General features: G+C 35.8%; 1 protein-coding gene across 4 annotated transcripts in view; it reads left to right on the forward strand.

The window, feature by feature from the left end:
- The window catches only part of MAP3K1 (mitogen-activated protein kinase kinase kinase 1), a 60,648-nt gene extending 36,635 nt beyond the window's left edge, over positions 1-24,013 (forward strand). For all 4 annotated transcript variants that reach the window (XM_075526625.1, XM_075526623.1, XM_075526626.1 and 1 more), the window contains exons 2-20: positions 958-1,108; positions 3,705-3,911; positions 5,603-5,803; positions 6,743-6,859; positions 7,421-7,569; positions 9,558-9,679; positions 10,420-10,501; positions 10,633-10,810; positions 11,598-11,888; positions 12,339-12,460; positions 13,530-13,621; positions 13,870-14,059; positions 14,397-15,675; positions 16,595-16,747; positions 18,119-18,281; positions 19,798-19,929; positions 20,921-21,063; positions 21,539-21,670; positions 23,022-24,013. In XM_075526625.1, coding sequence (XP_075382740.1) covers positions 958-1,108; positions 3,705-3,911; positions 5,603-5,803; positions 6,743-6,859; positions 7,421-7,569; positions 9,558-9,679; positions 10,420-10,501; positions 10,633-10,810; positions 11,598-11,888; positions 12,339-12,460; positions 13,530-13,621; positions 13,870-14,059; positions 14,397-15,675; positions 16,595-16,747; positions 18,119-18,281; positions 19,798-19,929; positions 20,921-21,063; positions 21,539-21,670; positions 23,022-23,171 — 4,054 coding nt within the window. In that variant the 3' untranslated portion in view covers positions 23,172-24,013. The remainder of the gene's footprint in view (positions 1-957; positions 1,109-3,704; positions 3,912-5,602; positions 5,804-6,742; positions 6,860-7,420; positions 7,570-9,557; positions 9,680-10,419; positions 10,502-10,632; positions 10,811-11,597; positions 11,889-12,338; positions 12,461-13,529; positions 13,622-13,869; positions 14,060-14,396; positions 15,676-16,594; positions 16,748-18,118; positions 18,282-19,797; positions 19,930-20,920; positions 21,064-21,538; positions 21,671-23,021) is intronic.
- The last annotated feature ends 2,212 nt before the right edge of the window (positions 24,014-26,225 follow it).

Here is a 26,225-nt window from a genome sequence, read left to right on the forward strand (position 1 = left end):
AAATAATATTTCATTCTGAGAGTTGGCTTAATCAAACTTGCTTATTTTTAAAGATAGCTAACTTCAAGAAGATGGGTGGAGATCGTGTGCTGCTGCTTAAGAATGTGGTTTTCTGGGTGATTTAGCAGATAGCTCAACAGAATCAGGAAATCTTCCAGACTGTTCATATTTGTTTTTCAGTGTCTGACAGTATTTTTTGCCTTTTTTGTTGTTGCCAGCAATCACAAGCAACTACTTTGCTGTAGGTCAAAAAAGTACATGCCCACATGGATTACACTTTTCATTTTACAGATACGAACTTGCTGTGAATTTTGCTGTAATTATAGCTGACTTGAAGAGCTTTTGAGTCATCAGTTACTCAGAAACTCTCAAGGCCACTAGCCTTACTTTCACAACTTCTGTGTCTAGTTTAAACATACTTACTGTGTATTAGTTTACAAGTACTCTTTTTTGAGGAAGAGTTCGTGTATAGGAAGAGGCACTACATACATAGTTTCATGCTTGTGCATCCTATGAAGATGGAAAATTTTCACCATTAGTTTATGTTCATTTTGTAATTTGTTTTAAAATAGAGATTGCAAGCTTTGAATTGCCAAGGAATGCGTGAACCATCGCAACACTTGTGAAACCTTTGGTGAATGACATGACATATATAGGGTGGTTTTTGTATTGGTTTAGTATTTGCCAAGACCTTCCTTTTTACTGGGTGTTCAATGTTACAAGCAGTACACACATTTTAAAGAAACAGCCCTCAAAACAGGTATGCTGCAAATGGCAGACTCTCAAATCAGTCATAGCTCTTAAAAGGCTTGCTGCAATCAGTTGAAAGTAATGTTTTAGCAGCTGCGTTGTAAGGAGAGGGAGAATAGGATGGCACAAAGTTTAAGAATGCTGTGGTATTATACTTCAACTAAAATTAATTGTGTTTATGACTATTTTTTTTTTTCTTTGCTGTAGTCGTGACATGGAGAATAAAGAAACCCTCAGGGGGTTGCAGAAGATGGATGATCGCCCAGAAGAGCGCATGATCAGGGAGAAACTCAAGGTAACGTGTATGCCAGCCTGGAAGCATGAATGGCTGGAAAGAAGAAGCAGGAGAGGCCCTGTGGTAAGTGGCACTGATGGAAGGGCAATATCTGTAACAGCTATTACAAATAAAAATCCCTTAAATTTCTTTCTGTTAGAAACCTCTTTTTCTTAACAATTTGCATACTCTTAATTATGATCCTCCTGTTCACTTTTATAAGCTGTTCAACACGAAACTGTGGCTGACTTTCTGTAATGTACACATTTATTAAGCTGTATTTTTAAGAAAAAGACATTTAGCTGTGCTGCTTTGTGTAGTATGAAATAATACTGTGACAACACTGCCCTCTAATGTCAACAACAAAAGTAGCTCCTGTTCATTAGGTAAAAACTTAAGTTTGAGTGAAAACTGCACTATCGTGCTTTGTACTCCCTTGATTCTTACGGTTTTCATGACTTCACTTTTCTTTAGTTTAAAAATGTTGACTTTTTTGTGTATTGTAAGGGAAGTGTATGGAATTTTTGCTAAAAATTTAAAATTAAAAAATTAAAAATTTAAAAATAAAATTAAAAATTAAAATTGACTTTTTGAAAAAACAAACTGCAATCTTACTAGAACCAGAAAAAAATATAGCTGAGTAATTCCTTCACACAAGTCTCAACTCTGCTAAACTTTGGATGCCAGAGTATTCTATTAACCTTTTGGGTAATGCTTTTGCATAAATGGCTCAGAACCAGTTTTAAGAAATTGTGGGCAGATCAAATCTGAAACTTATTAAGCATAGTTACAATTCTATTCAGTATAATGCTGGTTGGTTAATAGCCATGAGTTACCTATAAGTGTAGTTGCATTGGTCAATGTGACTCCCATGTACCACTTGATTGGAGTGCTAATTTAAAGCTAAGATCATCTGATGCAGTAAACAAGTGTTTGGGGACAGCTTTCCTAGAACAGAAATAAGAGGGTTCTGTTGGTAACTTTCTGTCATGAGAAAGAACATTGAAAATACTTATAAGTGCACCAAAAAAGCAATACCTCAACGGGTCAAATAACACAAAACAGTTCTTTAAAAATTTTTAAATGCATCTGGGTTACTGGATAGCTTGAAATTGTTTCCCTGCTCAGCCCACTTCCCTTGAGGTTTCTGGGTTTTTGATGCTCCAGATTCTCAATTACTACCATTTTACATTTTAAATGTTTTCAAGCACTAGCAGCTGGTAACTGTAGCTTGTCCATAGGCATGTGAATTTGCATTCTGACCTTCCAGGAAAGAAAATGCACTACAGTAATCGGTAGGAGGAGAAAAAAGGCTGCACTGCTTTTTATACTTCTCCTTTATCCTGTTCACTTTCATAATCAGATTACCAGTATATGTAAAAACAATAGCAACAAGGGTTTCTGAAAAGATCAGGTTTGCAATACATTAAATATGGTGATTTCTTAAAGTAAAATGAGTAGTGCTTGGATCAAGGCTGTAAATGCAGATTTTTCTTCTTTTAGGCAGTGCTTAACTGCTAGACCACAACCTCCTCATTGTCATCTTCTCCCTGTAGCCTGCTGAAACTGAAACACATTTCTGGATAGTGGAATAGCTTCAGTTGGATTAGTTAAAAGCTTCAGTTTAAAATAGCATTTGACCTTGTGGATGCAGTCCAAATCATCAGGTAGAAGGGCACTGAGTCTGGATGTCTCTTCCTCTCCATACACTGAGCCAGGAAAGCCCCTTCCATTTTTTGCCTAAATCGGAGACCTCTGGAACTTTCTAGGAGAGGTCTTCTCTGTTAATCTGAAGTGTTACTTGGAGCTTCCTTCCAGCTTTGAGTCAAGCCTCTAAGACATGGAGAAATGTAGAACTAAAACTGAATCTGTCTGCTGTGACTGCTTTTAATTGGTTTCCTAGGGGCCTTAGCCTTCTCATGCATTACGTGAGTCTCAGAAGGAGGCAGCTGAAAGTTGTCTTGAAATATTCCATACCTCAGTGTCAAAATTCAGTGTTCATGCAACAAAGCACTGTATTAGAATTGTATGTACTCACTCTGCTTGAGTACATGTGTCCATTCATGCAGTGCAGCACTGTGCACAGTGAGTAGCTCAGATACCAGATATGGTATAGCTGTTTTACGTGTACGTCAGGCAGAAAACCTGGGTGTGGTTCTTATAGGGCGCAGCACACCTTAATTTTGCTGCGTTGCCTCCAGGTTTAAAGTAATTTTTACTTGCAACAAGTGTTGTGCTGTAGAAATAGCAACCCTAGTATTTCTCAACTGATGCTTACTATATTTAATGGATGGATCCAACGTTATAGCTCTTAATAAGCAGACAATGCCTGTAGAAAAAAATTCTTTTGGCTCCTACTGTGGAAATGGGGGAGCAGCTGTCCCTTGAGATATGAATGGCAATTGCAGAAGTATTTTGAGAAGCAAATCATTTGCTGCCACAACTAACATAAGCAGCACAAACGCACAGGAAAAAAGGTTCTTGCTTTTGTGTTGCTTATAGATTAACAAGATAACCCCTATTAGATGTTAATAGTAGAACCTAGGGAATATGCAAACTTCGGATGTCTGGAAAATGGCTTAATTATATAATGCTAGCAAAACAAGTTTTGATGAATTTGTTTTGCTTTAGTGTAAAATAATCAATTTGTAATTCTAACACATGGTTTAATTCCTGCAAGGTGGTAAAACCTATCCCTGGGAAAGGAGATGGATCAGAAATGAACAAACTCTCTGTAGAACCTCAAGCTGAAGGACAAAGCACTGCTTCTTCACCTACACAGAAAGGAAGACGTAGTCCTTCTCCTAGTAGCTCCTCTTCATCATCTTCTAGGACGGTTAAATCTGAATCACCGGGTGTTAGAAGAAAAAGGGTATCTCCAGTGCCTGTAAGTTGCAAGCTGTAATGTAATTTTTAATTTGGCTATATTCTGCAATCTTTTGCTTATAGAGGCAATTAACCCTCCCTGTGTAGGGCAAGATGCTGATACAACGGGGTTAGGACAGGGTATCACTTGAGTGAGATACACAGAGCATATCTCATGTTATGTTTCTCATGTGTGGAATTTTATTCCCTACACGTAGGTGTGTGTTTTCTTTTTAATTCAGTCCTGCTTTCAGTTTTTATTTCTGGGAAATAAATGAAGAAATATAGATACTCAATCATGAAGACACATATGTTCTCTTAGCTTGATTTTCACAAAGAGGTGCAGGTAGTTTGGGTTTTTTCCTGTAGTTTTGCATGTCAGTTCTCCAGGCAGGTATATTCTGCCAGGGGTAGGATTATTGACAATTAAGATTCCTGCAGAAAAGTGTTACTGGTATGCTATTCGTGATCCTCTATTCCAGAACTGATCTTTATGTACAGATTAGGGAAGATTTCGGTATGTGCACTGTTAGAAAACTCAAATCTCTATCACTACATTTGAGAAGATCTGGAATACAATGTTTTGAGCAATAGTAACTGGTTTCATTAAAGAAGATCAAGAGTATAATGTTTTGAGCAATAGTATCTAATGGGTTTGCTTGTTATAAAAATGCTCACCCACAGTTAAGCTTCAGTTAACTTGTCTACAACTTCACAGTGCTGTTAAGAGTAAGAATAAGATCTAATTGCTTTTATTGTCCCATTCCTCTAAACAAGGTTTTCAAAATCAGTTAAAATATGTACCGCCATTCCTTTGAACTAGGGATGAATATCACAAGTTACAGCACTGCAGCACAGCTCCTTTGGTCTTGACAAGAAAACTATCTAATTTAGCCTTTGATCCCTTCTTACTTGATTGTTTTTCTTTGTTTTATATTAACCTTTCACATGAAAAACTTTAGAAGTTCAGGCTATCTTTTACTTAACTGATGGACAGTGAGTCAATTGTAACCTGCATCATAACATAAAATTCAAAGTGGATATAAATCAAAGCAGAAGATTTGAAATTGGGCAGAGCCATTAATACTTCTCATAATGTTAGAAATGTGAAGAATTTAAATGAAGACAACTTTAATGAAAGATTTGGGCAATTGAATTTTTGATCATGATCAAAAAAAAAAAAAAAGAAAAACCAGCCTGAGCTGAAAGTCGCTTTAATTGTGCAATGGAGAAGAAGCGGTATGCTTTCTCCTTTTCTTTGGAATTTCTTAAACTTTTGTTCTTCATTGACTGTATATTCCCTTTCATAAACTCTAGTCATAGGATTTCTTCGTTTATGAAATATATTAGCATTATAAGCTTATATAATAATTTCCTGTATTGAGTCACAAGTCTATGATTATCTTCTGATTGAATTATACTTGCTAATTCAGTAGTAATATGGTAAGGCAACCAATGAAGACTTGAAAATAGATGCAATTTAAAAGACTCCTTTTCTGTCATAATGTCAGACAAAATTTCAGTTTTTCTTCTGCCCTTGAGTTCTGGGCATGGAAGAAAAGTAATACTTTTAAAATCATATAGTCTAAGCAGGTTGTGGTACTCTCAGGTTTTGGGGACTCTCTATGTTGTTTGGAGGGGAGGGGGGGGAACCAATACCTAATTAAACTTACTGTTGTCCTGGAAATGCTTATGATGAAACCACTTATGTAGTTTCAGAGTGGACGAATAACACCACCTCGACGAGCCCCATCTCCAGATGGCTTCTCTCCATACAGCCCTGAGGAAACAAATCGTCGTGTCAACAAAGTTATGCGAGCCAGGCTGTACTTGCTGCAGCAGATAGGACCCAACTCTTTCTTAATTGGAGGAGACAGCCCTGATAATAAATACAGAGTGTTTATTGGGCCTCAGGTAGAGAATGTTTGTGTTGACTGTAGCTTTTATTAATTTATAGTTAATCTTTGAAAACTGTTCAAAACCAAATTAGATCAAGTTAGTTGCCAACCCATGATAATGGTTCTATAAAGTAATGTTTAAAAGTTGTAATCTGTACTCATGTAATATAATGATCAGCTTGTATTTTGTCAAATATGTAGCAAGTATATTAGTTTTGCCTAAAGTTTCTCTTAAAAAAAAACAAACAAAAAAAACCCAAAAACAAAAAAAACCCCTCTAGTTTGGAAGTAATTAATATTGTCCTGTCTATTTCTAATTTCTAGAAGTGGCTCCGAATTATATATGTTAAGTATTTTTGGCTAAAATTTGGCCACTTCATTTTCCTAGTTTCTCACTCTGAAACACTGTATTTCCTCTATTCATGGGATAAATATAACTGACAAGGACGTGACATAATTCCTTTAATGGTGTGATAATTTCATTAATACCATTGTGAGGTCCTTTTCATAGACTTTCATAGTACTAATGTGATGCTGCATTGGGGAACATCTAGGTTTTTGAGTAAACAGAAGCATCTCATTTAAGTTTGCTGTCATGTTATGGATATACAATGATTATATGCATAAATTCCTTCTAGTATGAAGTGTAGCAGTTCAGCTGATTATAAAAAAAAAATTTAAAATGAGGGGGAAAAAAAAGTCAATTGAAAACTGGTGTAATAATTATCTGCTTTTCCATATATATTCCTGAATAATATTTTGGGAATTCACATTTTCTGTAAGGCCATGTAAGAAGATATTCATATTCATGCCTATATATTAAATATTTTGCATAAACTACCTTTTTTTTTTCGGGGTGGGGGGGTAGTATAAGTTCATGATGCACTTAAATGTGGAAAAATTATCTATGTAATTATCAGTTCAGTAGAGCCTTAGCATATGCATTTGTTTGCAGACTTGTAGCTGTGGCCGTGGGACGTTTTGTATTCATCTGCTGTTTGTTATGCTGCGGGTGTTCCAGCTTGAACCCTCAGACCCAATGCTGTGGAGAAAGACACTGAAGAACTTTGAGGTAATTGATTTCTAACAGATCTAATGGCAGATCTAAAATACACTGCAGGTAAAAGTCTTTAGGGCGTTATCTTAAAAATGCTGAGAATTGTTGCTTTTCAAAGCAACAAGAATATATGTTTTTAATTATGTCTTCAATTCAGTCTCAAGAGCTCTGTAAGTAGGGAAAAAAAAAAAACAACCCAGCTGCAAATAAGACATAACTAAAAGAATAGTAGAGCTGTAGTTTAGTGAGTGATTCAAATCTTGGATTTTCTACTCAAATTTGTATATGTCTCACTGGTAAGCTGAAAGGTAAACAGAACTAGGGTCTTCAGAAGTAATTGTGTGTATACTTAAAGCTGTTGTTTATTTTTAATAAGCAAATAAGTTTTTGTTGTAAAGTGTTTCTTGTGATCTGTTTATTACTAAGACTTCTGAAATTCCTGCTGCTACTGCTAATGCATTATTGTGAAGGTGAATAGATCATTTTTTAGCAGTAATTAAGCTTCAGTAATATTACTTTTAATTACAAGCTATTCGTAGCATAAATACGACTGTTGCTGTCTTTTTCTGATGTTAGGTTGAGAGTTTGTTCCAGAAATATCACAGTAGGCGTAGCTCGAGGATCAAAGCTCCATCTCGTAACACCATCCAGAAGTTTGTTTCACGCATGTCAAATTCTCATACATTGTCATCATCTAGTACTTCTACATCTAGTTCAGAAAACAGGTTAGTATTTTTCTAAAGGAATTAAAAGCTTTACTCTGTAGCTTTCTTCTCATTTTGGAGTTTTAGAATCACCTACATTCTTTTTGTTCAAAGCTGCTTTCATTTCAAGCCACGTTAAGTGTCTGTATTTGCAAACAATAGAGTCAAACATACATTAGTCACCGTGGTACCAAGTGGGCATATTTGCTTTATAAATTCTGTTTGAAAAATGTTAAGTAGAGTTGTGAAAATAATTTTTTGACCCTTTATGAATTTGGGAAACAAACTTTTGAAATGTAAGGCCAAGACTGAAGCATATATTAACTTTGGAAAACCTATTTGTCTGCATTTGTTCAAATACAGCACTTGTGCAAATGTTGACAAATGAAGAAACCACAGATGGCAACCTAAACTGAGGCTTTCTTTTGTGTAAAGTGAAACCTAACTTAAGGAGTACCTTGATATGTTACTTTGTGATAATAAGCAGGTTTATAGTCCTGATGTACAGATTGTGACCTTAATTTCCCATTATCTTTTACTTATTTTTCCAGTTTGGCAAATTGTAAATAAATTGCATAAACAAAGCAGTTAAATATATAATCTACTCTGGAACTACTTATCTGACAAGCCAGTTCCTTTAATGTAGATACGTTGTGTAGGAAATTCTTTTTTTTTTTTTTTTTTTTGCACAGAATTGGTATCACTGGATTGTGAACTTCACTGCATTAGTTCTCATTTTTTACAGGATGAAAGGTTTTTCAGTTGTTTGCCAGTACACCTGATGATTAGTTCCTAGTATTACTGGTTCAATGAGATAAGTTGCTGTTTTGTAAGTCTAATCTTGCATGATATAAGTATTGGAGAACACTGATCATCAGATTAATTTGAGATAAAAGTTTACTAAGTTCTGATAATTACGGTGACTTGCAATTACTTTTGGTTTACTACTAATTCTTCAAAAATAAATTTAATTTAACATTTGTGTTTCTATACGTGCTATGGAAATGAATTTTTCACTGTAAGCTAATTTTTGTGGATTTTTCAAGGAAAAAAGTGTCAACCATTTGCAAGGAAATAGAAGTGAATAAATGTGTATAGAAATAACGTATATACAAATTAATTTCATTTTAAAAATGTATTGTTGGTGAACCCATACAGGGTTCCTGCAAACTTTAAGACACACACAACTACAACTTAAATTTTTGCTATGAATAGTAAGAGTTTTGCACCTTTACACAACATTACAGAAGATTAAAAACTGTGGTTTTCACTACGTGTTGTTTCAGTTCAGAATAATTTTTCTGGTGAATTCTCTGGTTATATCCATTTAAAAATTAAGGTGGGGGTAAATAAAACGGAAGCAATATGTGAAACAGGGAAAATGTTTTTTTAAAAAACCTACATGTGACATGTAGGTGTGTTAGTGTTTGTGTGAATCTATTGCATCTGTTTCTGTTAGTGGCAGCAAATTCCTGAGTAGCTGTTATCTTCTGCTAATTTTTTGAGTTTTACGTATGTTCATCAAATAGTATTTACAGTTTCCTGTGAGGGGCTAAAGACTACCTTGTGATTCAATACCCTGAAAGGAGTGTGATTGGAAAAAAAGTATGGGTAGCTTTCAAAACATAAAAATTTATTAGTTTTTCAAAACCAAATGGTAAGTAAAAAAAGCAAAGGTTCATTTGTTAAAAGAAGCCTTAGGGGAAAAAAAATGTAAGTGCCCAAGGCTGGGCCTTTCAATCTGTAATTGGTATCTGACCTACTTTGGGAAGATGTCATGTGTTTTGTGACTTTCCCTTTCATTTCAACAAAGTGTTGTCTGTACTCAGTGCTTCTAAAAATGTGGTTGCTTACTTATTCAGACCAAGGTTTAGCAGAATGATTCATGAATAGCCTATAGTTACTCAGAAGTGACTGTTCCAAACTGGAAGTTAATCTTTTTTCACTGTTAAAGCCTGTTTTGCATTCTGATATGCCACTTTTACAACCACAAATACCTATTTTTATAGTATGAAGGATGAAGAAGAACAGATGTGCCCCATTTGTTTGTTAGGCATGCTGGATGAAGAGAGCCTAACTGTGTGTGAAGATGGCTGCAGGAACAAATTACACCACCACTGCATGTCAATATGTACGTTGTCATCTTTGTCTTGTTAAGTTCTGGTGACTCTAAACATGCAAAAGTATTATAACTTAGTGTGTTTTTGTTGGGGTTTTTGTTTGTTTTAAAAGTAAAAAAACCAGAAACCTGCTCTTAAGTGGTGACTGGTAGCTCTTTGTGAGAGTTTGGTATCATTCGGCTACTATTGATATGCCTTATTTTATCAGTTTGTTATGTGATGCTTTGAGAAAGCAGTTAACTGCAGGGCTGGAGGTTTGAGCCTCTCTTACCTGAGTGAAAAGATTATGTCCAATTAGAGCAAGGTGAGGAACAAACTTTTAGCCCCCTGTGACTTGTCATTAGAATGCATGAAAGTAATTTACTATCAGCTAGGATTATATAGTGAATTACAGAGTATGCTTACATATTATATTAAATAGTCTATAAATAGCTACAGTTTGCTTTAACAAATAAAATTCTATCTCCCATATTGTAATACTTTTGAAAAAGTATTGCCTATGTTTGAGGTACAAAAGGAACTGCATTTCAGTTCATAACTTTTAATATTAATTGTAGTGCTAAACTGAAGCATTTCTGCATGCAAAAAATGTATAAATGCCCATATTTATCAGGCTGCTGCAAATGGCTCAGTTCAGAAATGTTTATCCTGAAACTAACATTCTTCAGTAAAACTTAGAAATAGTAATGCCATCTTCTAGTTTTATACACTGTAAAACTGAAGTATGTATTATCCTGTTGCTGTGTTCAAGGGGCAGAAGAATGCAGAAGAAACAGAGAGCCACTTATCTGTCCTCTTTGTAGATCTAAATGGAGATCTCATGATTTCTATAGGTAAGGATTCAGTCTGTGTATAACAAACTATCTGTTTCTGGATCCTTAGTTGATGTTCCTAAATATGCTGAAGTATTTACTTCAGTAAATGTTTCATTTGTTAATACACGTTATTTGTTGTTAATCTGTAGTCATGAATTGCCAAGCCCTGTGGATTCTTCAGTTCTCCACGTGGTTCAGCAACAAACTCAGCAGCAATCTACAGCTGGATCACAGAGAAGAACCCAAGATAGCAATTTTAACCTTACTCATTATGGGGTCCAGCAGATCCCTTCTGCCTATAAAGATTTAGCTGAGCCATGGATTCAGGTAATTTTACTTTGTAAAAGAAGCTTCAAATGTAAAAACTGATTTTGAACTGTTTTGCTAGATTTGTCAGATGAACAATTCAAAAATTTATTCTGAATCCCATCAGCTTAATGGTTGATTATTATTGGAAAGAAGTATATTTAACTTGCATCAGAAGAGAAGGTTTTCCAGTCTTGTTTTAAGGGGGGGTTCAGTTTTGGACTTCATCTCAGGCCTCGTATTAAAGGTCCATGTAATAAAATGTAGTATTCTTAACTCTAGTTTTGGTTCTGCAAGTGTCACATAAATACAAAGTTGGCACTTAGTGTTACCCAAGTTGTGTTGCAGGAGCTGAATGACCTAAATAACCTCTAGAGTCTAGAGGTGGGTTCAACTGAGCAGGGTCACACACTTAAAAGTAAGAGACTTGTATTGCCTATATTTCTGCTGTAATTTTTGTCTGGTATAGCCGGACCGTGGTTTCAGGGTTGTTTATGTCAATATCTAGAAACAAACTCCATACTGAATAATTAAAATTCAAAGTGAATGAAACCATCCATATGGTCATCCTCCCACTTCTCTTAACAGAGTTTTTGGAGAACCAATGACTTATCATTTATCATGTTTCATTTCTATCACAGAATCTTTTCTTTAAGACACTGTACCTTCTGACACATTTTTGCTGTCAGACTTCTTAAAGTGATTTTTCACCAGAAACATTTCTTTGCTCTTTTGATTGCTCTTCTTAGGTACTTAAGTTGCAGTATTATTCAGTTTGACTCCTGTAATGTTGCTTTTTCCTTGGCAGGTATTTGGAATGGAGTTAGTTGGCTGCTTGTTTTCTCGAAACTGGAATATACGAGAGATGGCACTTAGACGTCTTTCCCATGATGTTAGTGGTGCTCTATTACTGGCTAATGGTGAAAGCACTGGAAATTCTGGAATTAGCAATGGAAACAACACAAGTGCTGGAGCTATGGGAGCAGCTAGTGGGTCATCTCAGACCAGTATCTCAGGAGATGTGGTGGTGGAATCCTGCTGCAGTGTGCTGTCCATGGTCTGTGCCGACCCTGTCTACAAAGTGTATGTTGCTGCTTTAGTAAGTAGTTGTTTACTCGTATTTTAGTAATTTTTAAGTTATTTTATTTTTGAAGGGAAGGGAAAGGGGGGAGATATATGAAGTCAGGAATCCTACTAAGTGATGTTGAGCACCACTGATGACCTAACTTTTAATCATCATCTAAAAGCGGGATGAACAAAATCCTCAACAAGGGTGAAATGGCGTGACTCCACTGGCCAAATATAAAGCCAAATATGCTTGCTACAGCGCTAAGTATTAGCAGTACTTGTGTGACTAGGTTCTTTCCAATCTCAAAGAATACATTATTGATTCTAACAGTGAATATGTAGTAAGCTATTTATCCTTTGAACATTTCACTGCTATTTTGAATGCAATTTATATAAAACTATTTACAACTCTTTTTAAAAAGAATTTAAAATTGTGTAGCTAATTTGATTTCATATGTATGGCTTTTCTCCTTTCTCGTAGAAAACTTTAAGAGCCATGCTGGTATATACTCCTTGTCATACTTTGGCAGAGAGAACTAAACTACAGCGACTTCTCAAGCCGGTTGTAGAGACGATATTAGTTAAATGTGCAGATGCCAACAGGTATGGTGTCTTATGAACTTCAGATTCATTTTGGATTGTTACTGAAATGTCTTGAAGCTTCATTTGTTGCTATTTATGTGGAACTAGAAGACCACTTATAGTTGGCAATGAAATAAAATGTGTGGATTATAAGTATAAATATATTATGTTTTTGTTAAAGTCTAATTGCTACCAACAGACCTCTGGCTTGAAAGATGGAGGTTTTGAAGGCACCTGATTTTATTTTTCCAACACTTAAGATCTTAAATGATACTTTGCTTTCATAAGGCCTTTTTCCCCCCTTGAAATAAAGGAAGATGTTAGGTGCAGTCATTAGCCATTGCCTCCATCTCAGTTGATATTGCTTTGATCTAATTCTCATGACTCCCCTTTAAGCAGTCAGCAAGTACCCTTCAGCAAGGACCAATCATGTATGTTTCCTACTTCAAGAAAAGCTGTTGTACATTTGTGCCGTGAAGTGTTAACATAACACTTCTCGTTTTTATTTCGAAGTGTAATGTTAGGAGATGGCTATTCTGAGTGAATGCCTTTGGCATTTCTGGCTTGAGTAGGCCTTGTCTTCCTGTCCCACACTACCCCAATTGTTCTGCCAGACCAACCATTTCTTCACCTGTACTGTAAACGAGATGCAGAAGTCCACCAGCTTGATTTTTGTCTCTTTAGGTTTATTTCCTAAGCACCATTTCTTTCAAAACTGCAGCTAGAGATGTCCTGGCAATAATCTAGCAATAGAATATCTAAAGTTAAAGGAATAAGTGAAATAGAACTGTTCCTTGTGTTGCTGGATTCCTGGATTTGGCCTGTTTTTGCAAGAGGATGAGGTCCTACTTGGGTTTTTGTTTATTTATTAGTGATAGACATTACATTTCTGGAAGTATCCTTGTGAAAACTGTCACAACTATTGGTAGCTTACAGATAGAGGATTATAGAAATGTGTTGGAATAAAGTGATGTGAAATCATTTTCCACGCACAATTCCAAGCTAATGATTATTGAAACATAGTGATAAGAATGTTTTTCCTTGAAAGCATCTGCTAAAAGAGTTATTTTTTGGTTTTAATTTCTTATAGCCGAACAAGTCAACTTTCAGTCTCAACGCTATTGGAGATGTGTAAAGGCCAAGCAGGCGAACTGGCAGTTGGGAGAGAAATACTTAAATCTGGTAATAATAGCTCTTCATATATAATCGAATTATAATTACAAGCAAATATATTGAAGTGTTTTAACTTCAATAGAGGATTTATCCAATATTGGCATGGCAAAGAGAACAGTATTTCTCTCAGCAGTTTGGGAGGGGCGTAATTTGGGCACACAATGTGTATTTCTGTATGATACAGTTCTGATCTTTATTTAGATCAGAATTTAGATTATGAACATATCTAATCCTTATTTTATCAACTTTTTTTGTAGGGTCCATTGGTATTGGTGGTGTTGATTATGTCTTAAATTGTATTCTCGGAACCCAAACTGAATCTAGCAACTGGCAAGCACTACTGGGGCGACTTTGTCTAATAGACAGACTTCTGTTGGAATTTCCTGGTGAATTTTATCCCCACATTGTCTGTGGAGATGTTTTACAGGCCGATACTGTAGTAGACAGGTACTTGCTTACGCTATCTGACTATTACTCTTCGTAGATGAATGTGGTGTTGGTGATTTCTTAAAAAAAAAATAGTTGTTCTAATTCCTGTAAATAAATATTTATACGCAATATATTGCATATATTTATATGCAAAAGTGCACTTACTTTATGGAGTAAATGGCTGCCTTTTTAAAAAAACTTCTGACCTGTGACTCAATTTTGAAGCACCGGTGCAGCAATAAGTCTCCTTTCTACTGCAGAACTGACAGCTAAATGCATTATCTTGAAATGGCCTTCTTGGCACTAGCTAACTAGAGCATATAAGTGTATAAAACACCTCTTTTCTTTTTTTTAGGTATAAGAAACTTCTCTCCCTCTTAACTTTCACCTTGCAGTCAATTGACAATTCCCACTCAATGGTTGGTAAACTATCACGGAGAGTCTTTTTGAGTGCAGCAAGAATGGTGGCAAGAGTGCCCCATGTTTTTGTAAAGCTGTTAGAAATGTTGAGTGTGACAAGCTCAACTCATTATGCAAGGATGCGTCGACGTCTCATGGCAATAGCAGATGAAATGGAAATTGCAGAAGCCATCCAGCTAGGCATGGAAGAAATGCAGTCTGGAGAATGTCGACATGAAGACTTTTTGCAGCTACCTGTACCAGATAACTCTCCAGAAGCTACAGAAAGTAACACTCCTAACAATACTGTCCAGTTATCAGGGAAAAGTGGGAGAGGTTTAAGTGATAAAAAACCGAGTGCCAGTCCAGAGGACATTTCTGAGACACTGGCTGGCCTTGCTGTGGGACTTCCTGTTTCATCAGTAACCACTGAGCAACCAAAGCCAGCCATTCAAACAAAAGGAAAACCCCACAGCCAGTGTTTGAACTCTTCTCCCTCATCCAGTCATTCCCAGTCACTATTCCCAACGCTTCTGTCTCCTTCAAACCCGTCTGTACCAGCTGGCACTGTAACAGATGTCTCTAAACTCAGACCTCAGGGATTTGTTCCCTGCAAAATCCCCTCACCTTCTCCTCAAACACAGCGGAAACTTTCTCTCCAGTTTCAGAGAAACTGTTCTGAAAATAAAGAACCAGAGAAACTTTCTCCAGTTTTTACCCAAGCCAGGCCGTTGCCATCCAGTCACATACACAGGCCAAAGCCATCACGACCCACCCCAAGTGGTGTGAACAAGCAGGGAGAAACCTTAAAAACCAGTATGACCCTTGACCTGAATGATATTTCACAATGTGATGGCAGTAGTAGTAGTAGTAGCAGTGCAGTTATACCAAGTGAAGAGACAGTGTTCACACCAGTAGATGAAAAATGTCGACTGGATGTTAATGCAGAGCTCAATTCCAGTATTGAGGACCTACTCGAGGCCTCCATGCCAATGAGTGATGGCACAGTTACATTCAAGTCTGAAGTTGCAGTACTTTCTCCTGAGCGAGCAGAAAATGATGATACTTACAAAGATGATGTAAATCATAATCAAAAATGCAAGGAAAAGATGGAAGCTGAAGAGGAGGAAGCTTTAGCTATTGCTATGGCAATGTCAGCGTCTCAAGATGCCCTGCCAATAATTCCCCAACTACAGGTCGAAAATGGTGAAGATATCATAATCATTCAGCAGGATGTAAGTATACATACAGGAATTTAGCATAAATCTCAGTTGAGGTTCACTGAATTTATAAAGCAGTGTTCTTATATTTCCAAAGTTCTATAAAACACAAAGGTACTCAATACCCTTTCCTAGGAGCTGGAGTATAAACAGTCTGCCGGTTGAGGGTGCTAACAGAATCCTTCCATGGTTATTAACAAGTTTAGAGAAGGTATTCGGAAGAGAAACATCATGTCATATACTAACCTTTAAAATGGCAAAGAAGGAAGTGTCAAAAGGGGGGAAACCAGGAAATGAGAAGAAAGTTTTTAAGCAGGAGTAGAACTGTACTGGATCTTAATGTTGATTTACTTTGAAGGCAATTGTGCAAAACCAAACTGGTTTCTGAAAGAAAAGGCAGAGTTGGAAGAGATCTTGTTGTCAGCACATCTTGAGAGAGAATATGTGAGATACTTCAGAAGTCAGAAAAAAGATATTTGTTTGCAAATAGACAAGAGCACAAGAATAAGAATAGAGGAGTATTACTTGTGATCCTTTGCGTGAGGTAACAACATGTGAAGCGTAAAATGGGAGAAATAAATTAAGTAGAAAACAACATGATTTTGGTTGTGTTTACTATAGGTGCTAACTAAAACCTTAACTAGACTTGAGATCAAGAATAGAAAAAAGTCTTACTCCTGTTTGTGACCATAAATCTTGCCTTTTGCCTTCAGGTAGTAACATAGAGGAGGCTCTGTGTTCTTACATACAGTAGGAGTATGTGGATTATGGAATCCACTGTTCTAGTCTCAGTTGAAACATGTATAACACGCAGTACAAAGAACTGTAAGGGAGAGGAGAGGCATAAAAGCTTGGATATTTCATAACCTTCCAGAATGTCTACATTTTACGTGCATGCTAGTAAATACAAAATTGATTTCAAATTTAATTGCAGACACCAGAAACCCTGCCTGGACATACCAAAGCAAAACACCATTACAGAGAAGATGCAGAATGGCTTAAAGGTCAGCAAATTGGTCTTGGAGCTTTCTCTTCCTGTTACCAAGCTCAAGATGTAGGAACGGGGACATTAATGGCCGTAAAACAGGTAAATACTTCAAATATTTCACTTTCTTGAATATATTGTGCTTGTTCTTCAATGTTTTTTTTGAATGTTAAATATAAGAGCTCTCTGCTCTCAGACTTTAGTGTTCCTTGCTTGTTCTGCTCCTGGTCATGTGGTCTCACATAATAAAAAGTCTTTATGTGCATGGTATTAACATAATATTTTCAGCTTTTTTCACTTCTCCTTAAAAGGAAAAAAAACCCCTTTTTTATATGCCTGTTTTCTTTCATAGTTCTTCAAATGCATTTGTACTGTTATCAAGTTCATAAATCAGTGACAGAGTTAGGAATGGAGCCCAAATCTCTTGATTGCAAATTAATTCCCTATTCGCAAGGTAGCTATTAAAAGTAGTTTCCCCTTACTTGTCAAGATTTTTTTTTTCTAAAACAGTTTAAGTGCAGGAATTGTAGTTTAATACTTGTTTCCGCTGATCCAACAGCCAACTTTGAGGCAAGTATTTTCAATATTTAAATTAATAGATACAGAATTGTGACTGTGAAAAGAGGCCCAAATGCACATGCTTCAGTCAAGATTTTTGAAGGTTCTAGATGTGAGTAGATCTTTCACAGTTAAGGCGCTGTAGGTCTGAATCAGTGATACCAACATAGAGGCAATCTAGTCCTAACATTTTGTTATTAATTCTAGAATGAACTTATACCTATGGAATTGAGCAATTTCAAAATATTTAATCAGGGAAAGAAGATCTGTCATCAGCTATTCCTTCTTTGAAACTCTTGCTTGTGAAAGAGTAGGACTGTCCATGTAGTCTTTAAGGCTCCTCCTGGAGAGATGATGATGATTCTGATGCCCAGGGGAAATTCTCTGCAGCAATACCATTATTGCAGATTTAGTATGCATCAGAGCTGGGGTTGGCTCCAGTTCCATTACAGGACTTCTGATCTGCTTCCCGCCTGCCCGCAGCCCACTCTCCCACCCCCCGAATTTGTGGGATAAGAGGTTTAGTTATGAAACAGATAGTATGGTTAAACTGGTAAAAATCTTATAAATAACAACACTGTCACAATCCCATTTCAGGCCTTATCTTTCTTCCTTTTCTTCAACATGTGGAAAAAAAAAAATTTCCTAGTTTAAGCAGAGGAGAGTGAAGAGGGAAGTTTCCCCACTCCATATTTGGAGAGATTTTTGTTGGTATTTCTCCAGAAGATCACTCTTAATTTTCTATGACTGTCTCACATGGAGATACGTTCTCAGCTGAAGGGGCTTGAGATAAAAGAATAATTGCTATTTTGAGCTGGTGAAAAGGGATGGAAAACCATCCATTCTTGTTACTGTACTGAAGGTACAGGACTGGTAATTATGTAAGGTAAGTCTGAATACCATATTTCAAAACAGGTGACGTATGTCAGGAACACATCATCTGAGCAAGAAGAGGTAGTTGAAGCACTGAGAGAAGAAATAAGGATGATGAGTCATCTGAACCATCCTAACATTATTCGAATGTTGGGTGCTACATGTGAGAAGAGCAACTATAACCTCTTTATTGAATGGATGGCAGGTAAACAACTACTATGCCAAAGAAAATGAAAATATCAGTTGAATCTTGAACTCTGTAGTTTCATAACTGCATTTTGCATGACTTCAGTTTGCAAATTTGTATTTTCATTGCTATTGGTAACCAGTATAAAGGTCTACTTACAGAACAGTTTAAGTGGTTGTAGCAATATTCTTACCGGTGCATCCTTTTTTTGATTTGGAATTTTCCGTAACTAATCTATCATACAGTTAAAGCAGTTGGAAGCCCTGAAAAAAATTCTACTACTTTTTCCTCAATTTCTGAACCTAAACAAGGAGCTAGAAACTTTGAGAGACAGGCATTTCAGCTGGAAATACATCAAACTTGCATTTTCAGTGTAGCTGTGTAACTTTTAAGTTATTATTAAAAATAACTTTGCTAGAAAGTTTGGAATACCTGTCACTTGTTTTTGTCCCAAGCATTTTCATAAGAATTGTGTGAGGCGACACGCAAAGGCATTTAAGAACTTAAAGTAAATTTCTAATAATAGTTAGTAAGCAGGATGCTTTGGGAAAAACATGTTCAAATCTTAAATATATTAAGCGGTAATTTAGTAACAAATAGTGAAATCTTTTCATTATTGTATAAAGCAGGGACAAGAAAGTCTATATCCTTTTTTTAAAAAGGAGCTTTATTAATTTTATTAATGGGATTATATGTTGTCACCGTCCAGTTACCAAAACTAGATTTGATGTTTTATACATCCTCATTTCTTATAAAAGAAAGCATTGCACCTTAACTTATGTTCTTTGGCAGAAACTACTTAGCAATACCAGAGTGCTAACAAGCAAAGCCCAAGTACGTGTTATTACAAGCAGCAGTGGAGAAAATATTTTCTCAAAATTAAGGGTGTTTAATTCTTTTAAGTATAATTTTTCTGAAATAATATTATTTAGATAATGAAATGTCAGGAATTGTCTTTACCACATTCAAGCCCAAGTTACATTAGAATACTTTGAGAGGCACAATGGAAATCCAAAATTTTGAGGAGCTATATATCAATTCTGGAAAATAGAGAAAGATACTGCTTTTCCTTGCTTGTCTACTTGCTTCTGTATATTGGTACTTGGATGGTAACAAAAATAAATGAAGATTCTCTGAGGGAACACTTACTGGAGGCTGTGCAAATCTATTGCCCCAAAGAAAGCTAGAGTTCTGCTGTTTAAACGTTAATGCAAAATGTGGATAAATATGTGTAGTTTTTTATCAGCAACAGTACGTTGTACACAATGGGATTTGTACGTTCTTTTAAGGAAGCATAAAATTATTAGGAAGCATGAAGACTTATGTCTTCAATGTGTACAGTTCCAGGTAGAAAGTAATTAAGTAACCAAGTATGTTACCTTTTGCCTATTAAACTTTTTAATGGTTTGGGCGGGGGAGAAATGTAGTTATAAATTAGGAATACCAATCCAAGTTCCAATTCTAGGAGGCAGTGCTGCATTCTACTAATACAAAATATAAGTATTGATAAAATGTGTATTTTTTAATCTTCTAGGGGGTTCAGTTGCTCATTTGTTAAGTAAATATGGAGCCTTCAAAGAATCAGTTATTATTAATTACACAGAACAACTGTTACGTGGCCTTTCTTACCTCCATGAGAATCAGATAATCCATAGAGATGTTAAAGGTGAGAATTACTTAGAATGTATTTTTAAAAAGGAATATTCAGAAAACAGCATCTATTTTGGCTTGACACCTACTGCCTCCCTGGGATACCATCTCAGGAGTGGTATTTCTATTGGATTTGTCTGATCATTCTTAACCTTTAATTAGTGAAATTAATCCGAATGTTCATAGCATGTGTGGGGATGTTTGCTACCCATGCCGATAGTTTAGAAAAATTGGTTTTCTCCATTTGTTCAAATAAAATATGAAGTTGCCATATAGCTTTAAAGATTGCTGGTTAAATTAATGTAAATGTTTACACTGAAATGATAGTAAAATCTGTGAACAAGCCAGGATAAAGAGGTCAGGTTTCTAATGTATAGGAATATTGTGATGAGTTTTCTTCCTTCATCCTAATTGAACATAAATACAGTTGTACTGTTTGAGCAAAATGTGGACTTTATTGTCCACAGTCATACTAAACTTTTCCCTTTAATGTCACTATAGTTGTCTATGAACCGGAGAGATATCCAGATAAGTAGCAACATAATGATGGCAAATATTTGCGTTTAATATTTCTCTGTAAAATAGGAAAACTTTCAATTGCTCTGCAGTTCTCTTCAAGACAACTCAAAGTTGCTTAAGGATGAAAGAAGTTTAAATTTCACAGGGAGCTGCAAGCAATGAAAACCTCCAGGGTTTTAGGTCACCATTTTCTCTCATTATTCCATCTCCGGGCATTGTTCCAGAATCCTGTGTTTGCCCTACTTTGAAAGTTTGATTGCTCCTCTAAATCTCTCGGGCAGCCTCAAGCTGTGTGCAGTATCATTCAGGCATAACAGAAAAGTGACATTATTAGACTTGGTCCTTGATTTTTAGATTTCCTTGATATTGGGGGTGGGGAACATCTCAACCTATTTATAGTTTTGAAATGGAGGGAGGAAGAATGTCTGTTCATCCTTTTGCCTTTAATAGAAAGCCAACTAGCAGTATTTTTATTATGCTGTTGACAGGTGCCAATTTGCTAATTGACAGCACAGGTCATAGATTAAGAATTGCTGATTTTGGAGCTGCAGCCAGGTTGGCATCAAAAGGAACTGGTGCTGGGGAGTTTCAGGGACAGTTGTTGGGAACTATTGCATTTATGGCACCGGAGGTAAGAAACCAGTTTTAGAAGTTACTTCAAAAAGTTTGTTTGAACTCTTTAAGCTAATTCATACAGCCAAATAACAGAAAATTGCTATAAATGCTTCAGAATGTTTTAAATGTACTTGTTCTAAAGAATAGGAGTGATTCCAACATGGCAATAATGACATTTCTTTCTCGCTGTCAAAGTTGTTTTAAGTAGTTTGTTACAAGATATATCTATCATAAGTATTGCTACTAAAGCCCAAATGACCATTTGGTCAAAACCTAACTATTGCAAAGTACTTTGCCTCTTGATCAGGCATTTTATTTAGTAGCTCTCTACAGCTGTATAACTCTTATGGCATTTACATCACTGATCACTCTCTCAACCTGAAATGTTAATCAGAATGCACTTGGTTAATGATTTTTTTCTTTTGCATCTAAATTACTTAGAGTTAAGAGACTTTGAAGCAGATAATCTGAGCTTTGGTCTGTCTGTCCAGGTTCTGAGAGGTCAGCAATATGGTAGGAGCTGTGATGTGTGGAGCGTTGGCTGTGTTGTTATAGAAATGGCTTGTGCTAAACCTCCCTGGAATGCAGAGAAACACTCCAATCATCTTGCTCTGATATTTAAGGTGAGGTATTTTGTTGCTACCAATATGCTACAAAAGACACCAACTGATTTCATATAAGCAATGTGAATTTAAGAAGACTATACAAGTAGTAGGGGTTGTTGCAATAGGTGCTCTTTATATTGGAGCTGTTAGTACAAAATCAATACTTATACCAACATAAACATACTTGCTTGTTCAAAAAAAAAAAAGGCTACCAACACAATAATATGCAGAAAAAGCTCTATTCTAAAATATAGCTCTATTCTAAAATATAAATACATAGTGTAACAGGCTAAAAAAAATTTGGGAATAGAGTTATCTTGACTCCAGGCAGAAGATTAGGATTTGAACTCTTACAATCCTGTAAAATACGGGAGCAAAAGAAGTTTTTCTACCATAAAACATTTGTGTGCATTCATATTTCATAGTGGGGAATGTCCTTTGGTAAAAACCTCATGTTCCATGTTCAGACTTTCCTGAAAGATATTTACCATTATGCGATGCTATATATGAATATTGCCACCCCCTTTTCTAGGTCATCCATTTTGGCATTCATGTTTCTTACTAAAATCAATTAGGTATATTTAATTCTAAAAATCTACTTGAACTGTAGGCATGAATGAAGCAAATACTGCTGCAAGTGAAGAAAGTGATTATTAGCATTTTCACTAGCATGAGTGAAGAACGTGTTTCCACAAAACAGAACTAGCACAGCAGTATTCAAATATGTTCTAATTAAGTGCAAATCACTTGTGATAAGAGATATAATTGTCTTGGTTCTGTGTCTGTGTGAATCTGGTGGTGCCACTCTAGTGTTCTCAATCATCTTGCTTAATCTGATCTAGAGAAGACAAAAAATTTAATTTGGTTAGGAGTGATCTGTGTCTGAGAGATTGCCCTTTGGGGTGGTAGCAGAAATACAGTAAAGACAATGCAAGAGAACATACCCAGCTTAACGTATCATAATGTAACATTGCTCAGCTTAATATATCTCCACTTTGGCTTATGCCAGTTGATAGTGATGGCAACTAGTAGACTAAAGAATACCCATATGTATGGCATAAGAGCTTTTCTTATGGGCTGCTCAACAGATGGTCACTGCAGAATCTTGCTGTAAGAAGAAAATTTAGAGAAAAGTGCAGGGAGAGAGGCAGGCTGTGAAAGGCAGTAGGCTTAAGGGCAAATTAAGACCATTTTATAAAATGGAAGCAGTAATGTAATCTTCAAACTGCAGCAGGAAATATGCTAAGTGGAGAAAAGCTCATAAATATAACTTGTCAGCTGAAAATGATCAGCTTGTGGAAGGTTTTTGGGGTAGGAGGGCGGGGCTTAAGAATCACTGACTTCTAAAAAGTTATCTCCCTTTGTTCAGATTGCTAGTGCAACTACTGCTCCATCAATCCCTACACATCTGTCTCCTGGCTTGAAAGATGTGACTCTTCGGTGTTTAGAACTTCAACCTCAGGACAGACCCCCATCAAGGGAGCTGCTGAAACACCCAGTCTTCCGCACTACATGGTAGCTACTAATGTATAAGGCTGATATACTGAAGAAGATGCTACTGAATATACAATAACTGTCTTGCAATGCAGTTAAGCACAGCAAATTGTATTATTCTCCTGGCCTTAATGATACATACATCAAGGACTTAAGGCTAGTGGAGGACCCTACCTAAGTATGTGATTGACAAATCGAGATCTTTACCTAAGCTCAGTATGCAACTTTTCACAACTTGTGCAGAGATTTGTAAACTGTGCCTTTTCAAACATCTGGCTCTATGTGAACACAAAAGCATTTTTCCTTAAATCTGCATGATTATTTAGCAGATAAGTGATTTTTATTTTATTTGGAGCACTTTTTCAGCAATATTAGCAGCTGAGGGGCTCAGGATCTATTTTAATATAGCAATCACTGTTCCATTTCACATCATGTAGGTGTAAGCAGAGGGTTCTGCAATTAGTCAGTTTTCAGCACTGGTTAAAAGGAAGTTCCGTATCTGTCTCTTTTAATTACACAAAGTTCTCTGAGTAACAAATCCAAATGTTGATGGATACTTAAAAATCATTTTGCCTTCCTTAAAGTAAGAGCAGGCAGTTGTGGTTCACTGTGCGTTTACTGCTGGCCATGTAATTTCTTTTGAAATTAAAGTTTGTTTTCATTGTATTTTTAACTTTCAGGGAAAGGGGATCTTTTAAAATAGTCTTTAGAAAAAGATGCAAGCTGTGTCATGGAACATCTTGCTGACACAAGAGTTTTAAAAACAGATTTGCTGGAAATCTGGAATAAAATAAAATGCCACCTTCAACAAGGCAGTGTTGAAGGCTCTGATAGTACAGGTTATTTAAAAAAAACAAAACAGAAAAACCAAGATTGTTCTGCATAAAACAACTTAGTCTTAATCATGCTAAAAGTTGTTGAGCCTTCTCTTTGTATAGTAGTTTCTTCTGGCAAATCATGTAGAGAAGTTTCAGGTCAAAGGCTGCAAACCCAGCTCCCGTTAAAGTTTATGGGAGACTTTTTCCTGTACTTCAGTGGGAGCAAGTGCCAACTATGAGCGAATCTCATTCTTTGTGCAACAAAACTGAGGTCACATTCTCTACTGATAAGAAGTTTTACCTGCTGTTTTCCTTCTGCCATACATCATCTATTTACCGTAGCCATTAGTGATAATTTAATTTGAAAATGTTAAAAATATTACCATAAGAAAGGTATTTATTTTAACAAGAAACAAACTTGGACTTGAAAAGCAAGATAAAGTAAAATGTGAAGTAAAGCTTCACCTGTAGTGCAAAACTTGTGGTTTTTAGCAGGTGTGTGTTTTTAAAACAAGTTTTTAAAATTATTTTAAAGGCAGGTTTTTAGATTCTGATGCATGTAATTCTGAAGGAAAATGGCAGCTTTTCTTTTGCTTTTTTAAGCGGGGGGATATTTTTAAATCAAATACTGATTGTGTTTAATCCATTTGGAAAAAAAATACTGTTCATGTTTTAACTCTTCATAAGCCAGTTGGATTGTTGGACTGAAATAGAATTGGTTATTTTCAAAGACTCAGGACAAACTAAATAAGCTATAGTACATTAAAAATGTACAATACAAATTGGAAGTAAAACACCTTAAAGATAAGTTTACAGGAATGATAGTGCTCATACTAATAAAAAAAGCAGTGTCATTAGTTGTGAATGTGTTTCTTTTGGAGATTTTACATTCCTTTGTTTTGGAAGATTGGCAGACTTTGAAGAGTTAAAAAGGTGATACCGAAATGTGAAGTTTGGTAGCTCTAACTGTTTTGTACTTGACTTTTTTTTTTTTGACCACTTTAGAATTTCTCATTCTAATAAGATTGTTTCCAAGTCTTTCTTATGTGCAAGCTTTAAAGGATGCACTCTTGCCAATTCATGTACTGGAAGATCAGTTGTCAGATTAATACTGTTTCTGGCAGAAATGTAAACTGTATAAACTGATGAACCTCAGCTAATCAGTATTACTTTGTAGATCACCATGCCTACCACATTTCAAACTCAAACTGCCTCTAGGTGTCCAAATGCATTTGTTTGAGTTTGTTTGCATTTCCCTCAGCTTGCTGGTAATTGTGGTGTTTTTAAAATGCAGATGTGATGTAATATTCTTATTTTCTTTGGATCAAAGCTGGACTGAAAATTGTATTGTGTAATTATTTTTTTGTGTTCTTAATGTTATTTGGTACTTAAGTTGTAAATAACGTCTACTGCTGTTTATTCCAGTTTCTACTACCTCAGGTGTCCTATAGAGTTTCTTCTACCAAAGTTCACTTTCACAATGAAATTATATTTGCTATGTGACTGATTCCTAAGACTTCCAGGGCTTAAGGGCTAACTTCTATTAGCACCTTACTGTGCAAGCAAATTTTACAGAAATCTCTGGGTTAAGAAATTTGGCTTCATTGTATCCTTTGTTATTTTAAATATATCAAGATATTTTAATTAAAAGTTTTTACCCCATTGAACCAATTTTATATAGTATAATTTGTACCTATTTTGGTGTTTTTTGTCTTTATAGTAAATAAAAGTTTTTGAACAAATTTTGTCCTTTGCTTATTGTAATGTAAACACGTTCAGTTTACTGATGTGGATAAAATATTTCTGGTACACTTCACTGTTTACACACAATTTCATATGCATCACTAATTATCAAGACTTAGTTTCTAATATTAATGACACGTATGAGTATTGGCTGATACATGTATATCTTAGGTGTATCAGTAAAGAATGCTTAGATAAAGGGCAGCAACAAACAGTAATTTTTTTTTAATTGTTAATAAAGGTAGGAACTTCTTTTATGACAACAGTGTATCTATGAATCTCACTTGCTTATGCCCTTAGATCAAACATTAAATGTCTGAATTTTGCATTACTGCAAAGGTAACTATTAATTACAAAGTCAGGTGAGCTGATTTGGTTAGATCAGTTCTGGGGCCATTGAGGTGTATCTTGGAAATTAATCTACTATTTTATGTTTTCAGTGAAATGATTCTGTTGCTTGTGATTTAAGTAGCAACCATAAGCCTTTCCTTATTCAGGCAATCTGAATACGTATTGCA

The sequence above is a fragment of the Mycteria americana genome, chromosome Z, assembly GCF_035582795.1.
Source record: "Mycteria americana isolate JAX WOST 10 ecotype Jacksonville Zoo and Gardens chromosome Z, USCA_MyAme_1.0, whole genome shotgun sequence".
NCBI classification, from domain to species: domain Eukaryota; kingdom Metazoa; phylum Chordata; class Aves; order Ciconiiformes; family Ciconiidae; genus Mycteria; species Mycteria americana.